The 16,565-nt window shown below is 41.3% G+C and overlaps 2 protein-coding genes and 1 long non-coding RNA gene across 3 annotated transcripts in view; 1 reads left to right on the plus strand and 2 right to left on the minus strand.

Moving 5' to 3' along the window:
- ERP27 (endoplasmic reticulum protein 27) overlaps positions 1–4,253 on the minus strand; it is a 21,981-nt gene extending 17,728 nt beyond the window's left edge. The window contains exons 1-3 of the mRNA XM_032855062.1: positions 3,944–4,253; positions 3,478–3,578; positions 1,643–1,780 (exon numbers count right to left, since the gene is read on the minus strand). Of these exons, the coding sequence (XP_032710953.1) occupies positions 1,643–1,780; positions 3,478–3,578; positions 3,944–4,037 (333 nt within the window). The 5' untranslated portion in view covers positions 4,038–4,253. The remainder of the gene's footprint in view (positions 1–1,642; positions 1,781–3,477; positions 3,579–3,943) is intronic.
- Positions 1–10,579, plus strand: part of LOC116866252 — a 23,062-nt gene extending 12,483 nt beyond the window's left edge. The window contains exon 3 of the long non-coding RNA XR_004382362.1: positions 10,508–10,579. This is a non-coding gene — a long non-coding RNA (uncharacterized LOC116866252). The remainder of the gene's footprint in view (positions 1–10,507) is intronic.
- ARHGDIB (Rho GDP dissociation inhibitor beta) overlaps positions 5,015–16,565 on the minus strand; it is a 20,190-nt gene continuing 8,639 nt past the window's right edge. Inside the window, exons 2-6 of the mRNA XM_032855063.1 lie at positions 15,756–15,939; positions 15,032–15,115; positions 12,175–12,251; positions 8,032–8,095; positions 5,015–5,721 (exon numbers count right to left, since the gene is read on the minus strand). Coding sequence (XP_032710954.1) covers positions 5,522–5,721; positions 8,032–8,095; positions 12,175–12,251; positions 15,032–15,115; positions 15,756–15,933 — 603 coding nt within the window. The 5' untranslated portion in view covers positions 15,934–15,939 and the 3' untranslated portion in view covers positions 5,015–5,521. The remainder of the gene's footprint in view (positions 5,722–8,031; positions 8,096–12,174; positions 12,252–15,031; positions 15,116–15,755; positions 15,940–16,565) is intronic.

Here is a 16,565-nt window from a genome sequence, read left to right on the forward strand (position 1 = left end):
TATAGGATGGAAGCTAGAAGGGAAAGGACTGTACAGAGATCTTGATAACTTTATCTTTTGTCCCAATTTTGCATTTCCAATAGATTCTATACATCTTTATCTTAATATTCCACCAATAATACACATTTTACAACTAACTAAAGCCCTATATTTGTATATGCCCTCACTATTCCTACATACCCTGGCTTTAAACTTTGCCTCCTATCCAGAAATTTCATGTTTAACCATTAGAAGGACCAGCCTTCTTCTTCTTTTTTTTTTCTTTCTTTTTTTAAATTTTTAAAAAATTATTTTATTTATTTATTTAATTTTATTTCATTTTTATAAATTAAATAAATATAAATAAAATAAAAAAATTATTTATTTAATTGAGAGAGAGAGAGTATGTGAGCTTGCTTGTGCATTTATGAGCAGGAGGGAGGAGGAAGAAGAGGAAGGAGGAGGGAGCAAAGGGAAGAGAAGGAGGAGGGGAAGGAGTAGGGACAGAGGGGGAGGGAGAAGCTGATTTCCCACTGAGCAGGAAGCCTGATGTGGGACTTGATCCCAGGAACCCGAGATCATGACCTGAGCCTAAGGCAGGAGCTTAACCAACTAAGCCACCCAGGTCCTCCTCTTCTTCACTTTCTTTTGTCCCCACTCTACTGCAGACCCCCTCTGCTCCAACCTTTAGTACATGGTTGATTTTGTCAGCCTAACAAAAGTCCTCTCTACTCTTGTGTTTTTGCTTAACAATCCATCCTAGCTATCACTGCCAGAATCACCTTGCTAAAACACATTCCTGTTCATGTTACTCCTGGATCTAAAGGCTTTAAAGGCTTTACAGTGCCAACCAAGTTAAATGTAAACCCACTAACCTGGTATTCACATTTCTCCATAATATGGTTTCAATCAAACTTCTTATATTTATTTTCTCTAAACACTTACCTTGAGATCCAGTCAAACTGGCTTGATCACTGTTTGCTAAGTTTGATGTTTTTCCCACCTTGGACACGAATTCTCCTCTATTTTGTCCAAATTTTATCTTTCCTTTAAATCCCAGTTCAGTTTTCTCCTTCATCATTTTTTTTTTTTGCCAGAATCCCTACATTTCATTTATCCTTTTAACGACTTTGCATTGTAGATACTTGTAAACTATGTTTACATTCTCAACTATATTTTAAGACCTATGAGAACAGAGAACATATTTAACATGTTTTATTTTCAGTATCTTGCAGAGGGCACAGTGGTTGTTCAATACATGTTTGGTAAATGTATGTGAACTCCCAAGGATATAAAAATATAAAATTTTGGATCTCAAGATGACCTTAGAGGTGACACGGTCAAACTCTTTTATTTTACAGATGAAGGAATTGAAGCTAAAAAATGTCAAGTGACTTGTGCAAGTCACTTGGCTGGTCAGTGACAAAACCATGTTGTAATCCTACCCCTTGACAATCAGTCTAGTCCTCCTTCCACTTCATGACAGCACGTGTTTGGGAAACTTCAGTGGAGCCGCCATTTTTGTCATTGTTGTCCCTGACTCCTTGGTCCCTGGCACCGTCATTAGTGTTAAAGGCAAAGAGCCCTTTCTAGGCTCACAAGTTCATGAATCCATAACCTAAGGAAAAACAGGAAGAAGCCTCCAGCAGCCCACCCAACTTACCATGCGAAAGAGGGAAATGGTGTTCCCGGTGATGTTGTAGTGGGCCAGAACTTCAGAATCGGTGCTGATTCCAAAGGACACGTCTTGGAAGTTTTGCACCATACTATGGAATAGGGACACTGCTGGTATTTCTAAATCCTAAGAACAAGAAGAAAAAAAAAAAAACAACCCACAGGGATTATGTTGGAGAGGAGAGAAATAGAGAATAAATGTGCTCACTCTTATAAAAAAAAAAAAATCATAGACTTGATTTTGTATCAGGTGAAACAGCACTTACCTCCAAGACTGCAGGCTCAATTCACAGTGGGATTGTTGAATTTCCCAGGCTGAGTGGGCTAATAGGTAGCTACAAAACTGTAGCTCAGCCTGCAACTCCTGTCTGACCTTATCATAAAGCTTGTAGTTTATTAGCAGAGAGGGGCTCACAAATCATACAGGCCTGCAGAGTTTTCCTACATTGTCATTGACCACCCGAGGAGGCAAAAGTTTTGGAAACAATTTGTGGAGGAAAGAAGAAATGCAAAAATAAGAAATAGGTGCTGTCAAAGGCCAAAAAGGGGGAAAAAAAAGCATAAAGGAAATTAAAATGGAAGCCTATAAGTTTTATTAACAAAGGTTTGTGTGGGATGTGGAAGAATGGTCATCTTTCCCTGCATTAAGCCTGAGATAGTGCCCATGAAGATACTGTTCCTGTGTTGTTCCAACTCTAGAAAGGCCTGCAGGAGGGAGCAGGGAAGCCACATCTGAGTAAGGATTCCAGCCCTTCCATGACAAGCTGGCATCATTTTCCCTGCTGTCAGAGGACCTTTGCCCAGAGCAGCTCCAGGCAATGAACAGGAGGGAGAATATCCTTTCCTGACATCTTTCTGGCCTTAAGGAGGGGAAGTGCAAAAAAGAAAAGACACTGACTAGCCTTGCCTCTGGGGTCAAGCAGAGGGAGTTGGTATCTTGCTCCTTGGAGATGGTGTATGGAGTTCATTCGAGGCTATGAACAAGTGCTAATCTTTTAATTCTCCTTAGCATGGAATTACTCATGGATCAAATGACCAACGGCATCTGGTGGCTGCTTAAGTTATTGCAAATTCCTCCACTCCCACTTTCATTGCCTTCCCGAGGGTGGCTGTTGCGGTCTCCAGCTCCAATTTCTCATTGCTAAGAAATGGGCTCCCCGCCTTCCTCCCCACCTGCATGTCATTGCAGCCATTTCTGGCCATGTACCCAGAATTGCCAGGGTGATGGCGCGTTGTAACTAATTAATGGAAATGGATAAGAAGGTCTGCAATAAGAGCAGGGGCTTGATCAATGAGAATAACCAGATGTTACCTTCAAAGCAAGATAAAAATACCGGAGTGATGCCCTTTCATGTATGGCTGCTTTCATTAGCCAGGCAGCCAATCTGGAAGATGGCGGCTAACGCCTTCAATATTCAAAAGGTCATCCTTTCTCAACATTTCAGAACAAACGGAGAGATAGAAGAATGAGGGACTCCCTATTTGGTAAGGTTTTAGACAGAGATTAACCATTGGCTGCTGTGTAGCCTGATGATAGAAGCTGGATTTACTCTGATTCCTGCCTCAGCAGTCCCGAGACAGGATTTAAGATTCAGAGCACTCCTATAATGAGGAGCCTCAGAACTCCTGAAGCAAGTATGAGAAAGACATAATTCAGAGGCGGGGAATGTCTTGAAATTGAGAGGTCTCGATTGAGAGGTACAGACTCTGTACCCCTTGACTTCTAGTGCAGGATCATTTGGCCAGCAGGTGACTGTTATGGCTGCTCTGGGCCAGGAAGCTCCTGGTTCTTTATGGGAACAGAAACAGGGTATCTGGACAAACCTGGAAGAAACCAATGATGGCCACCTCAGCAGCAGCAATGAATTCCATGGTTGCTGGGACATCTGTGAGTGACACGGGTTTCTGAGAAGCAGCAGAACCATCTATAGAGGGAAGAGAGAGAGAAGCAGAAGTTGTGGGAGAGGAGGAGTTCTAAATGCTGAGGGCATCTCTACTTTTTCTCTCTATACCAAGGCCAAAGAGATGACGGTTTCTAGGGACACTACCATTATCCCAAAGCCTTATTGTTTTACTAACATATGGAGGGTGACCCCACCTTATGGTTTCTCTCTGAAGGACAACTCTAGATTTCTTTTTTCTCCACTGGGCAACACAGGTCTTTATCCATTTTCCATTTCATAGAAATGTTCTTTGTTTGGAGCAAAAGTACCCAGGGCACTCCCATGTTCCCTTCCCTTCCCCTAACAACATTTTCACCATATGGTCACCCAAGTGCTTTTTCTTTTACCTGATGATTCCTGAACTTCTGCAGCAACTTCTGGGGACAGTCGCCATGTGAAAAGAAATAATAGAAATAGGAGTCTGGGTTGGTCAGCTTCCATTGTTCTTTACCTGCTCCTTCTCCAAGCCCTGGACTTTGTCTTTTGGGAGACCAGCTCAGGGCAGCCCACTCCTGGTAATTGGCTGTGGTGTTGTTAGTGTTCTGGGAACTGTGCAGCTGGCTCTATGGGAACCTTCAACTTTTGAGATAAAAAACCAAGTTCTGTGACAGGACCTCAGAACATAACCAACCAGAAGAAAGTGGAGTCTGTTCATATGGATTTAAAAAAAAAAAGGAAATGTTTACAGGCATTGAGATACAAAGGTAAGTATGATCCAATCCAGCCTTTCCCAGCTTAGACTGTTAGTGTGAGAGATGGACAAGTGGATCATTTAAATATAAAACAAGACGTGACTGAAAAATTGAGAAACCCATAGGATACTATGAGAATACAGACTTAAGGGCATTTAGGACAGTGGTGGGGTTTAGTGAAGGTTTTCTTCCTACAGCGGATGTGTAAGCATATAAATAGGCTGTTGTCAGACAACAAAGGTGGACTGAGAGTTTTGTGTAAAGAGCCAAACACGGAGATGAAAACGTAATGTGTGAGAGAATTATTAGTAATTGAATTTAGGCCAGATTGTAAGGGGCATTATATAATAAGTATAGGATCTTTATTCTTTAGGTGATGGGATTACGCTGAAAAATCATAAGCAGGAAAGAGGTGGTGTCTGATTTGGACCACAGGTGCCCTTGGATATCCAAGATGGGATTTCCATAGGCCTTGGGTTACAGAGGTCTCAAGCTCGGGAGAAAGTTCCATGTTGAACTATTACAAGGTGAAATAACTCAAGATTTCTACTACTCATATTCTGAATATCCGCTGCTCATCGCACTGGAACAGGGAGACCAAACTGTTTCCAGTGATGTAAATACCTTTTCTCCTGTGTCCAGCCCACATGCCCTCTGAGGAAACTCACAAAGGTAAACAATTTAGTTATCATATTTGTTCGAAGGAAGAAAGCAGGGAAATGAGGGTCTCAGTCAGATCATATAATTGTTTTATTTACTCTCTTGTGCTGTTTACAGTCTCCCAGAAAAGAAGAACCTCCACTGGTGGGGAACGTGATTAGGGACCTTCATTGAGCCAGCAGCGACCACAGAAGAATCCAGGGGTGGGAATGAGCTACTGTAACCCAAGGCAAAAGGACTGTTAATGATGATTTGCCTATTTCCTGGCCTCTAGCTGCTCCCATGGGAAACGTAGAAGGAAATATTAAATGACTAGGTATTGAAATGAAGAATTTTGAAGAACTGGCTTAATGGGGGCCCAGAAGGAATGGGTGGGGTTAAAGCCTGGGTTTTAAGCTTCTTGTGCTAGGGAACACTTTGAGAGACATTGCAGGATAAGATCTGTTGGTAATAGAATGTGGGGCGTATTGGGGAAGGGATCCAGCTATGAACAGGGAGGAGGGCCAGGGTGGTGAACGTGACTGAGAGGGTACTTCTGGATGGCGAGGTAGGGAAACGGATGGGTGGATGTGCTCATTCTGTCCACTCCTTCTTAATGGACAGGTTCCACTCCCAGGTGAGGTGGTCGTGCTTGTCATCGTCGGTGAAGAAGGACTTATTGTGGTAAGTGCCTCGGGCCAGCATGCCCTTGGGAGCCTCCTCAGTTGGAGTCAGGAACTCATACTCCTCTGGCCGAGGCCCGTAGCTGCCAACCATAAATGTTGCTTTGTCCACTAGGAAGAAAGACAAGTTCATTAGGGTAAGCGTCTGACAGAGGAAAAGCAAACACAGAAAACTGGAAAATTTGGAGCACAGCCTGCAGTGACCAAAACCAAAAGCCATAGTTTCCAGACCAGGCTAAACAACAGATTTACCTGGGCATCTTTTTTTTTTTTTCAGCTTTAAAAGATATATATATATATATACATACATATACATATATATGTATGTATATATATACACACACACATGTGTGTGTGTATTTTATTGGCGTGCCTTTTAATAATACAGTTTCGCTCTCAGAAACTATGGATCAGTAATCTGCTATGGGCAGTGTCAAGAATCAGTGTTTTTATTTTATTTTGTTACTTATTTATTTATGATTTTATTTATTTATTTGAGAGAGAAAGAGTGTGAGCAAGAAAGAGCACAAGCAATGGGAGGGTCAGGGGGAGAGGGAGATGCAGACTCCTCACTGAGCAGGGAGCCCAATACAGGGGCTCCATCCCAAGACCCCAGGGATCATGACGTGAGCTAAAAGCAGGAGCTTCACCAACTGGGCCAACAGGTGCTCCAAGAATCAGTGCTTTTAGGAAGCCTCACAGCTGTTGCTATCAGGAAAGTTGGGAAATTAGCACCTTAAGTCTATGGGGATCAAGACTCTTCTTTTATGGAGCTATAGCAGGTTATACCATTAAAAAATTCCTCATTATGAGCACCTGGGTGGCTCAGTCGTTAGGCTTTTGTCTTTCGCTCAGGTCATGATCCCAGGGTTCTGGGATCCAGGTCCATGTTGGGCTCCCAGCTCAGCAGGAAGTCTACTTCTCTCTCTCCCACTCCCCCTGCTTTTGTTTCCTCTCTCTCTCTGTTAAATAAATAAAAATCCTATTAAAAAATCCCTCATTAATTGAGACCTGAGTTCTGGTCTCATCTCTGCAACCACTTACATCAATATGACATTTCTGGGCCTCTGTTTCTTTCTCTATATAATGAACGTTAAGGACTTCCTATCTATAAACTATCATTCTATGAACATATCCATTGGGGAGGTGAGGTAACAGCTGGTGATCAGAATGAACAGAAATCATGGGTGGAAGAATTGCATAGAAAGGGAAAATCGATAATTTGGTTTAAAAAAAGGTGAAAAACTGGGACAAATGTTGAAAATAACCAACCAAAGTTATTAATAGGTGAATAACTGGGACATATATTAAGAAACAGAGGGCATTAGAAAGTATAACTAAAGGTAGGCAGGAGGAGAGACAGGCAGGCAATGTGTAGTTGGCTGTTAAATATTGTGAATAAGTTTGGAGGAACAGCTACAGACATATCATTATCCTCTTGACTAAGTGAGGCAACATAATCTCTATACCCAAAGGAAAACAGGAAACTGAACTGTTTTTTCAATGAGACTTGGTCCTGGAAAGACAGGTTAGGATCTTACAGGTCAACAACCTTCTGTGGGATTTGAGTAATTGAGTGGTTGCCCAAGTCATGCAGATTTGTCCAACAATATCCCCTCAAACCCTTTGTTTATTAATTTGGGGGAACTGACCTATGCCTTACTGTTTCCCACCCCTGGAAGAAGAGAGCCCTCAAGGTCAAAGGGAATGTATCAGTACTTCCATCACCTTTCCAAGTTTCATTTCACCCTGCCCGTAGCGTCAGAAGGAAACTGAAGGCAGTTCCCCAAGGCACATACAGTTTAGGTACAACTTGTCAAGGGCAACTGAAGACCAGATAATGCTGTGTTATGTCTCTGTCATAGCTCTTCTTAATTCTAGAAAGAATTCTGTTTCATGTTTTAAAAATTTAAAAATTTAAAAAAATTAAAAATTAAAAAAATTAAAAGCTCCTTGTTCCCCCATCCTCACTCCACACCTGCCCACATGCTACTTCCAACTCTTATTCCCAAAAAACACACACACCACTGTATAGAACCATAGAAACTTCCAGTCTTGGGTTTTGCTGACCCTTAGGTTTATACCTCTGGACTACTTTTTTTTTTTTAACTTTTGAGAGTTTTTTTAATAGACTCCATTTTTATCCAAATTTATCTTGGTTACTCTTCCCCTTTGTGAATATTAAATCACAGAGGCCTAAGGCTAAAGGTTAGTGGTTGACCCAGTCTAAACTAGATCTCTGAATGTAGGACTTGCCATTAGTGTCTAGACAGAAGTATATGTGTGCTGTTTCCTAGGGGGAGAATCCAAAGCTTTTTGTCAGGTTCTTAAATGAGTCTGTGACTAAAATTGTTAAAAAGAAGAAGTTTAAGTATCAGTGGGGGACAGAGTTTGGGACAGTGTGAAGTGTGGGTCCCTTACCTTTCACCCCAGTCCGGTAGGTATGCTGAACATATTTCAGACCCGACACAATATCCCTGTTCACCTGTAGGTGGGAAGGATCCAAGCAATTCAGATTAAAAACGGTCTCTCATTTCTCCCTTTTCTTTCATGCTTATCCTATCTAGCTGAGTCTTCTTTGAGGATGAAAGAAGGTTAAGATTTAGTTCAGAGTAAGTGTTACTATTATCATTTAGTGTGGACAGCGAAACAGAGATTGGAGAGAGGAGCTCCCAAGAGTCAACATTGCCAACCAACGATTAAATCGACGATTTAATCATCGAATACTGTGCTGTTTGCTTGGGGGAGAGGGGGTGCTTAAATAAAACAGTCTCGATATTCTTCATTACAATTCTCCTTCCTCTAAAGGTCCAAAGAATGGTCTTGAGCCTCCCCTTCCCAATACTACTGGCCAGAACACCGTCCTTGTCTTAGGAAAAGCTACAAAGGTACCAATGGAAAATGTTCTGTGAGTGCCCAAAAGCCCTAACCTCAGAAATGATCCACCTAGCATGAAAAACAAACAACAAGGAGCAAAGCTGTAATGGAAAATCATGTCTAGAGGAGGGTTGTGCCCCTAATGTTGCTGAGATTGGAGTCTAAAGATGAAGAGTTTCTGCCCCACAGAAACATCCTCCCTGCAAATAAATAATGGGTGAAATCCGCTTGTATCTGGCAAGCATTTTGGATGGCTGTTCTTTACAGATGTTTTCTGAGATGTCACCACTTCCCCAAGCCTTTCAAAGAAAGGTCACTAAAGCAGGATGAAAATATACACAGCCAAAGCACTTTGTTTTTCCATGATTCATTGTACCTAGGAATGAACTGGTTGTCCATTAATTTTATACAGTGCTCGTGTTTATACAAACAAAGTGGACATTGTGTCAGTAGGTAGGGGGAGCCTGGTGAATTGTTCGCCACGATGAAGAATGAAAGCATCTTTAAATAATTTCTTCCCATGGTAATTATGGCTGCCTTTTTGTCTTGGACAGAGTAATTAAACCGATTTATCAGTGCTATATTTCGTTGTGTTGGCGATAAAGCGGCACAGCAGTGAGCACGGCCAGCTTAGGTTTGAGACTGTCACTCCATAGAATCTATGGTATGAATCTTTCAAAAGCAGAATGAAAATAGCTTCATTGAAGAAATGGTGCTAAAAATGACACCCAAACTTTTTGGGTGTCAGAACACATCCTAAAATCCTCTTGCATCTGCCAGGTGTGGCTCATGCCTATAGAAAAAAGTGAATGCATTTTTCTAGAAGTCTCTAAGCTCTTCCTTTGGGCCTCATGGGTGATGTGGTCTGGTAGCAAAAAGTCTGAAAAACGGGAATGGTGATTGCTACTCAGAGATAAGGACTTCAAATCAGAGTCTGCTGTTTTTCTGCTGTTGCATAGAAGGGTTTATTTATTTATTTATTTATTTATAGAATTGGGAGGGGCAGAGGGAGAGGGAAAGAATCTTTTTTTTTTTTTAAATTATGTTATGTTGGTCACCATACAGTCCATCATTAGTTTTTGATGTATTGTTCTATGATTCATTGTTTGTGTGTAACACCCAGTGCTCTGTGCAATCCATACCCTCCTTAATACCCATCCCCTCACCCGCCTCCCTTCTAAAACCCTCAGTTTGTTTCCCGGACTCCACAGTCTCTCATGATTCATCTCCCCCTCTGATTCCCCCCCTTCATTTTTTCCTTCCTTCTCCTGATGACCTCCATGCTATTCCTTATGTTCCACAAATAAGTGAAACCATATGACAATTGACTTTCTCTGCTTGACTTATTTCACTCAGCATAATCTCCTCCAGGCCCATCCATGTTGATACAAAAGTTGGGTATTCATCCTTTGTGATGGCTGAGTAATATTCCAAATGCATATGGACCACAACTTTATCCATTTGTCTGTTGAAGGGCATCTTGTCTCTTTCCACAGTTTGGCTATTGTGAACATTGCTGTTATGAACATTGGGATCCATGTGGCCCTTCTTTTCACTACATCAGTATCTTTGGGGTAAATACCTAGTAGGGCAATCACTGGGTCATAGGGGAGTTCTATTTTTAACTTTTCGAGGAACCTCCACACTGTTTTCCAAAGTGGCTGTACCGCCTTGCATTCCCATCAACAGTGTAAGAGGTTTCCCTTTTCTCCACCTCTTCAACACTTGTTGTTTCTTGCCTTGTCAATTTTTGCCATTCTAACTGGTGTAAGGTGGTATCAGAGGGAGAGAATCTTAAGCAGGCTCCATGCCCAGCCTGGAATCTGACATGGGGCTTGATCTCAGGACACTGAGATCCTGATCTGAGCTGAAATCAAGAGTTGGATACTTAACCTATTGAGCCACCCAGGTGCCCTGAGGGTTCATTTAATATAGATGTATTTGAGATGGGTAAGAGAAAAATATGAATATTCTCTTCTTCCATCTGCAAGTCTCTCCCCATTGCTTCCCCTCATCCCAGGAGGAAAAAGCCTGTGGAAGTCAAAGATACTACATTTCCTTGGGAGGCAGAAGGAAAAGGTGAACATCCCAGGCCAGGTTTTGGAGAGAACCATGAAGTTTTTGGAGGAGGGGGGCGGAGAAAGAGAAGAACATGGAGCACAGTTAAGAGAGAGATGATGCAAGAGGATTTTAGGATGTGTTCCTGTGGTTATTAAAACAAACCTTCTTGGGTGTTTTTTAACAGATGTCACTAAAGATTTAAATTGCTTCTCAGTTATTTCCAGTTTTGGGTTGGCGTTTCTGCTAATGGTAGCTCCATGCTGGGACAGGTTGGTTAAACTTTGTGTGCGTTACACAGAGAGAGTGGTTCTTCTCTTGTGTGAGAAAATGCTAAGCCTCTGCAGCAGATGGGACTTGAAAACCCCTTTCTGTGCCCCTCCTCCATCACCCTGATATGTAATACCGACCACTACATTCTCTTCGGCCTTCCCACCCAGAGCTGAAGCCCATGCCCCAGACATTTCCTTCTGATCTTATTCCCATCAAAATTTACCTCTTCTGTTTCATTTGGTACAAACCGGCTTACCAAAATGATAAATTAAGGTAGTAGCATTCATAATTAAAAATTCAGCTAATGCGTAATGCATTCTAAGCTTATTTGGGTACAGTGCCTTGCATATAATTCTAGGCATATTTGGATGCAATATCAAACTCTCAGGTGCTTCAATAATAAATATATAGAAAACAAGCAAGTGAAGCATAGCTCAGTATGTATTACAGAGTAGGCATCAATAAAAATTTTCAGAATGAAATTATTTTGAGGCATATTTATGTGTGATATATAGTAATTGTTCCTAGATCCTCAATCAACCCTGCACCAGGGGCAAAGAAGAGCCCAGTGTTCAGACACAGAGGGCAGATGGGGTCTTCCTTGGTGGCCCTGAAGCGCCCTGAAGGATATGGCCGAGAAGGGCAACCAAGGCAAATACAGGCAATTAAGAGCAAACAGTACATTTCTGACTTACTTGGTTTCAGCTAAGATTATTTTTCTTTTTGCTTTTGGCCGTTCACTGGGGTATGTGTGTATTCATTATATGTCAATTTATCTCCTGTTTAGTCTTGCTCTTTCCAAAACTATATTTGTAATTCCCCGTTATTTACCACGGCCCACACTCTCTGGATGTATATCCTCACTGAGCAGTTAGAACTGAGGCTCTAATTGTTCTATTTCTTACTATTAATCGATTCATTCCTGTGTTAATTTCTCAATACATATTCACAAAATATCACTTACAAAGTTTTGTGTAAAATGTTGGAAAGAAGAGAATATAATCTTCCCCTTTCTCAGGGTACTTGGGTGGTACCAGGAAGAAATGGCAAAAATGGTACAAAATAAAGCAAGGCGTGCTTATGGTTGGGAGCTTTCAGAGTTCGTAGAAAGAGGGTTTCTGTTGGCTAAGTGATCAACGGGGAGTTCAGGAGAGGGTCCTGGTAGGGAAAAGTCATGAAGCAGGGGTGGGCCTCAAAAGATAGAGCTCAGAGTTGGGGAGAGGACTGTCCAGATCCAGAGGAAAAAAAAGAAACAAAAACTGTGACAACATGATAATGCAAGACATTTGATTTTTTCTTTCTCTGATTATAGGAAGAATGCAGACTTTATAAAAACATACGTGGCAAGATACTTACTTTGAAGTGAATTTTGACTCTGTACTCAACACCCTCCTTTAGCACAAAAGTTTCTTTTTTGAGAGCTTCAAGATCTCCTGTAGAAGTAGATTTAGAAAGAGTTTATTCTCCTCAGGAGAAACACAAGGAGATGATGGGACTTTAAACTCCAGAGCTGTTTGCTGCGCCTGTCAGAATAACGTGGTCCACATGGCCCTTAATTCAAAGAATATCAGAGTTTACACACACACACACACACACACACACACACACACACACACACACGCACACATACACACAGACGCACACACACACGCACTTGCAATGCCTGAAATCTTACAGGTATATATGAAAAAAACTGGGATAGCACTTTCTCCCCCAGATTTGATGACAGCCCTAAAATATACAAGGTATTATTAGCAACGAGTTATGCATGACAATGTCTTTTTTTTTTTTAAGGTAGTTTCCATGCCCAGCATGGGCTTGAAATCATGACTGAAATCATGTCTGAGGGGTGCATGCTCAACCAGCCACCCTGACAATGTCTTTTCAAATTGTCAATAATAAAAACAAATTTTAATCAGCCATCCATTTAATCAGAGGAAAATCTGAATTACCTTTCTATTTTCTCTGTTGAAAATGATATGACATATATGGCCAAACAAAAAGATGATTAAATAATGTGTCCCTACCCCTCAATAAATAAGAAAAATATTATGTAAGAGCACTAGCTATTTGTTCTTGTAGATCTGGTGATGTTTGTGGCATTTCCTAGCTTTAAAAAATTTACCTGTTTTGGCTCCCTTTTACCATTCTAAATATATATTCACTTTTGTACTTTACATTTGCATATGTAATCTCATATTATTTTTCTTAAGGAAAGTCTCTTAAGTGATAAAAGCTTTAGGCTTTTCTGCTAACAGTAGCTCCATCCACCAGGATATGACTCTAATTCTTGTATTCTGGTTAGAGACGTAATCACTCTCTGTTCTTCTCCCAGTGTGATCCTGTATCATCTGACACTCTGGGGTGAATGTATATGTGTGTGTGTCTGTGCATGTGTGTGTGTTTTATATAGCTCTGTGCATGTGCTTCATGCCGTATATATGTGTGTGAACTATATCTATATCTATATCTATATCTATATCTATATCTATATATCTACACATACACTATGTGTATATAGTATGTATATAATATACCATATATTTTTATATACACTATATATTATGTGTATTATATACACATATATTCTGTGTGTATTTATATAACATGCACACACTATGTATATAGTATGTACATATATTATATGTATATAATATATATTTTGTATATAATTATAGGTTTATTATATGTATATATAATGTATATTTATGTACATATACACACTATATATGTGTGTATATGTACATAATATATGTATATATTATACACTTATATACTATATATTTTCTACACAAACTATATGTGTATTATGTGTGTGTGTGTGTGTGTGTGTGTGTGTGTTTATGCTGGGATTCACCTCAGGAACTTCTTGGTGACAGAAAACCAAATTTGGGCATCCTGATGGTAGGAAAGTGAAGGAGACTGAGTTTTCCCTGCAGTGTGGTCAGGCCCTTAGATTTCCTGAGCGCTAATTCAGACCTCATCTCACAAATTAACAGTTGTACCTGCTAGCGTTACACAATTTCACACAGGAAGAGGCCTGAGTCCTGGTGAGAGAAAGAGAGAGAGAGAGGTATTCTCCTAGAGAGATGTTAGAATGTGGGGGTAGGTGAATTTGTGTCTGCTGTAATAATTTCAGTTGAAGGGGAAGTGTGTCTTCTCAGCCTCTGATTTCCTCCTTCAGACAAATAAAGCCATATAAGGTAAAGAGTGGATGTGCCCCATGAGAGGGGAATCACCTAGCTGCTGAGCCTACCCTTCTGGAGTCACATTTGCTCTGTCTCATGAGTCCACCTTTTGAATCCAGGAATCATTTTTTTTTCCCCTGAAGAGCTGCCTTGGATGCCTCTAACCTCTTGACTCTGCGACCCTTTTCCTCATTCCTCTCAGATGCAGATTTCCCCTATAATACCCACCTTCTCAGCTCTATCTCCTCAATATTCAAGTGTCAGGAAAGGACTTGACCATTGTCACAATAAGGGGAAAGGAAATAAATTTTGTGGGGGGAGCAGAGAGAGAGAGTACAAACAGAGGGAGTGGAAGGGAGGGAGAAGCAGGCTCCCGGGAAGCAGGGAGCCCCACGCAGGGCTCAATCCCAGGACTCCGGGATCATGACCTGAGATGAAGGCAAACGCTTAACCGACTGAGCCACCCAGGCGCCCCAGGAAATAACATCTTAATTTGTACATTTTTAGTGAGGGAAGTCCCTTCTACAAGAATCAGAGCTTTAAACTAGTATGTATTTAATAGTAGAATTCCCAGCACTAATTAAAAGATTTTTAGATGGCTTCTTGCCTTCATGGAATTTCTCTAGTTGCTATAAGATCAATATTCTCTGATGTTTAAAATGTATAAATATTACATTTCAGAAGTATACAACTTGCTTTGTAATATTTCCATCAAGTCATTTTACATGAATAATAACTACCCTGTTGCTGCATGGAGATAAAAATCAGAGGTAAATATGTTGATACAAGTAAATAGACCTACTACTTATGACTGCACCATCTTCAGTTAAAGACAGAGAGTGGGCTTTTCATCACATGTCGTAAAAACTGTGTACCCTGAGAGCAATGATTTGTGAACTGGTCTCAGCATTTTTGTATCTGGGATTCCCCTTACTGTGCTTCCTTTTGCCAAGAGAGGGGCAGAGACTAAGTTTTCCCCATGATATCACTAGGCCCCTTGGAACAGAACAGTTGTGTCCACTTACCAGTGAGGTCCATGGTGATGGGTCCTGGGGCACTCTCACAAACCAGGGTAAGCCGGGTGACCGTGACATTGGGGGCTGTTGGGTCTGCAGGATTCAAAAAAGAATGTAAGCCTAGGGAAGAGACACGTGTGTACAGTGTATGTGGACATTTTAAGTGGGAGAGCGGGAACATAAGAAGAAAAGTGGTATCTCTGTCTGGAGTGGAAATAGAAAGGGAAGTGGCAGGTTCCCCATGCTGGTCTCGACGGCCTTATACATTAGAGTGGTGCTAGTTCTGCTTCCGGGACTCGGAGGTCCGCCTTGTTATCAACAGCAAACATTTCCTGGGTGGCTATGGTCAAGTTCCTCTGCTCGATGAGCACTGCCCCTCTATCTTATTCTGTTGTTGTGTCTGTGGAAGAGATGAATGCATAGGCAAGGGAGGAGTGAGGAAGAGAAAGAAGAAGGAGAGAAAATGTGAGAGCATGGAGAGAATACAATTCTAAGTGGGAATCTGGGGTTCTTTCTAAATCATCCCCATATATAATTTTTGCCTATTGCCATGCTGACTTGTGCTGTATCTCCAAAAAAGTCTTCATCCTATGGTCTGTAACTTTACGCAGCATATAGAGATTGTGCCTCACTTACTTATCCCTGGCAACCACTGGGTAGTCTTTCTTCTGCACCTGCTCCTGAGTTGCTGAAATGTATGCCTTCCACCTGCCCCCCATGCCTCTCCACACACCTGCCACCACAGGGCCGTCCCCCAGGAGTGTTTTCTTATACTTGATTAGACTTTCGTCATCTTTGTCCATCTCCTGTAGTTCTTTCAGGGACTTCTGAGGTGGAGGCTTGTAATTGAGCTTGCTGTCCAGCTCATCGACATCCTCCTCCAGGTGTGTTTCTGCATCCTTTTCAGTCATTTTGATCTATTTCAGAGAGAGAGAGAGAGGGAGGACGATAGTCCATTAGCCAAAAGTCAGTGGATATGAAAAAGGTTTGTGGGGCTGCTGGTAGCACCATCCTGGCCATAATGGGCTTCTGTAATCATCAGTGATTTTCCAGGATATTTTTTCCTAGTTTAATCTCTTTATTTTTCATGCAATAAGCATATAATGCCGTTAGTCTTTTCTCTGACCTTCCTGAATTTCTCCAAACTGTGGCCAATTATCTCTTATTCACTGAATAAATGGATCAGAAAGAAATAGCTCATTTATGAATAATGTACGAATGAAACAACATAACACAAACAGTCCCAAATAATGAACAGATAGCCCCAGTTCCAACAATTATAGGAATAACTACACTCCTCTAAATCCAGCCATTACTCTAGTGTCCAAGTTCTTAGCATTGTACCATCCCTGTTGTGATGATTTCAAAACACATGTAACCAAAGAAATGGATGGCTTCCTCCCATTAATTGAATCTTTCCCCTAAACTCCTGAGATACTTCAAAGGTAAGTCATGCAATGCTGTAGACTGCCATGACACCTGCCTGAGGTGTCTGAACGGTTCCCATCCAACACTGCTAATAACTCCCTGAGGGCAGCAGGCA

Source organism: Lontra canadensis, unplaced genomic scaffold (assembly GCF_010015895.1).
Source record: "Lontra canadensis isolate GAN:19392208 unplaced genomic scaffold, GSC_riverotter_1.0 scaffold9, whole genome shotgun sequence".
Classification (NCBI taxonomy): domain Eukaryota; kingdom Metazoa; phylum Chordata; class Mammalia; order Carnivora; family Mustelidae; genus Lontra; species Lontra canadensis.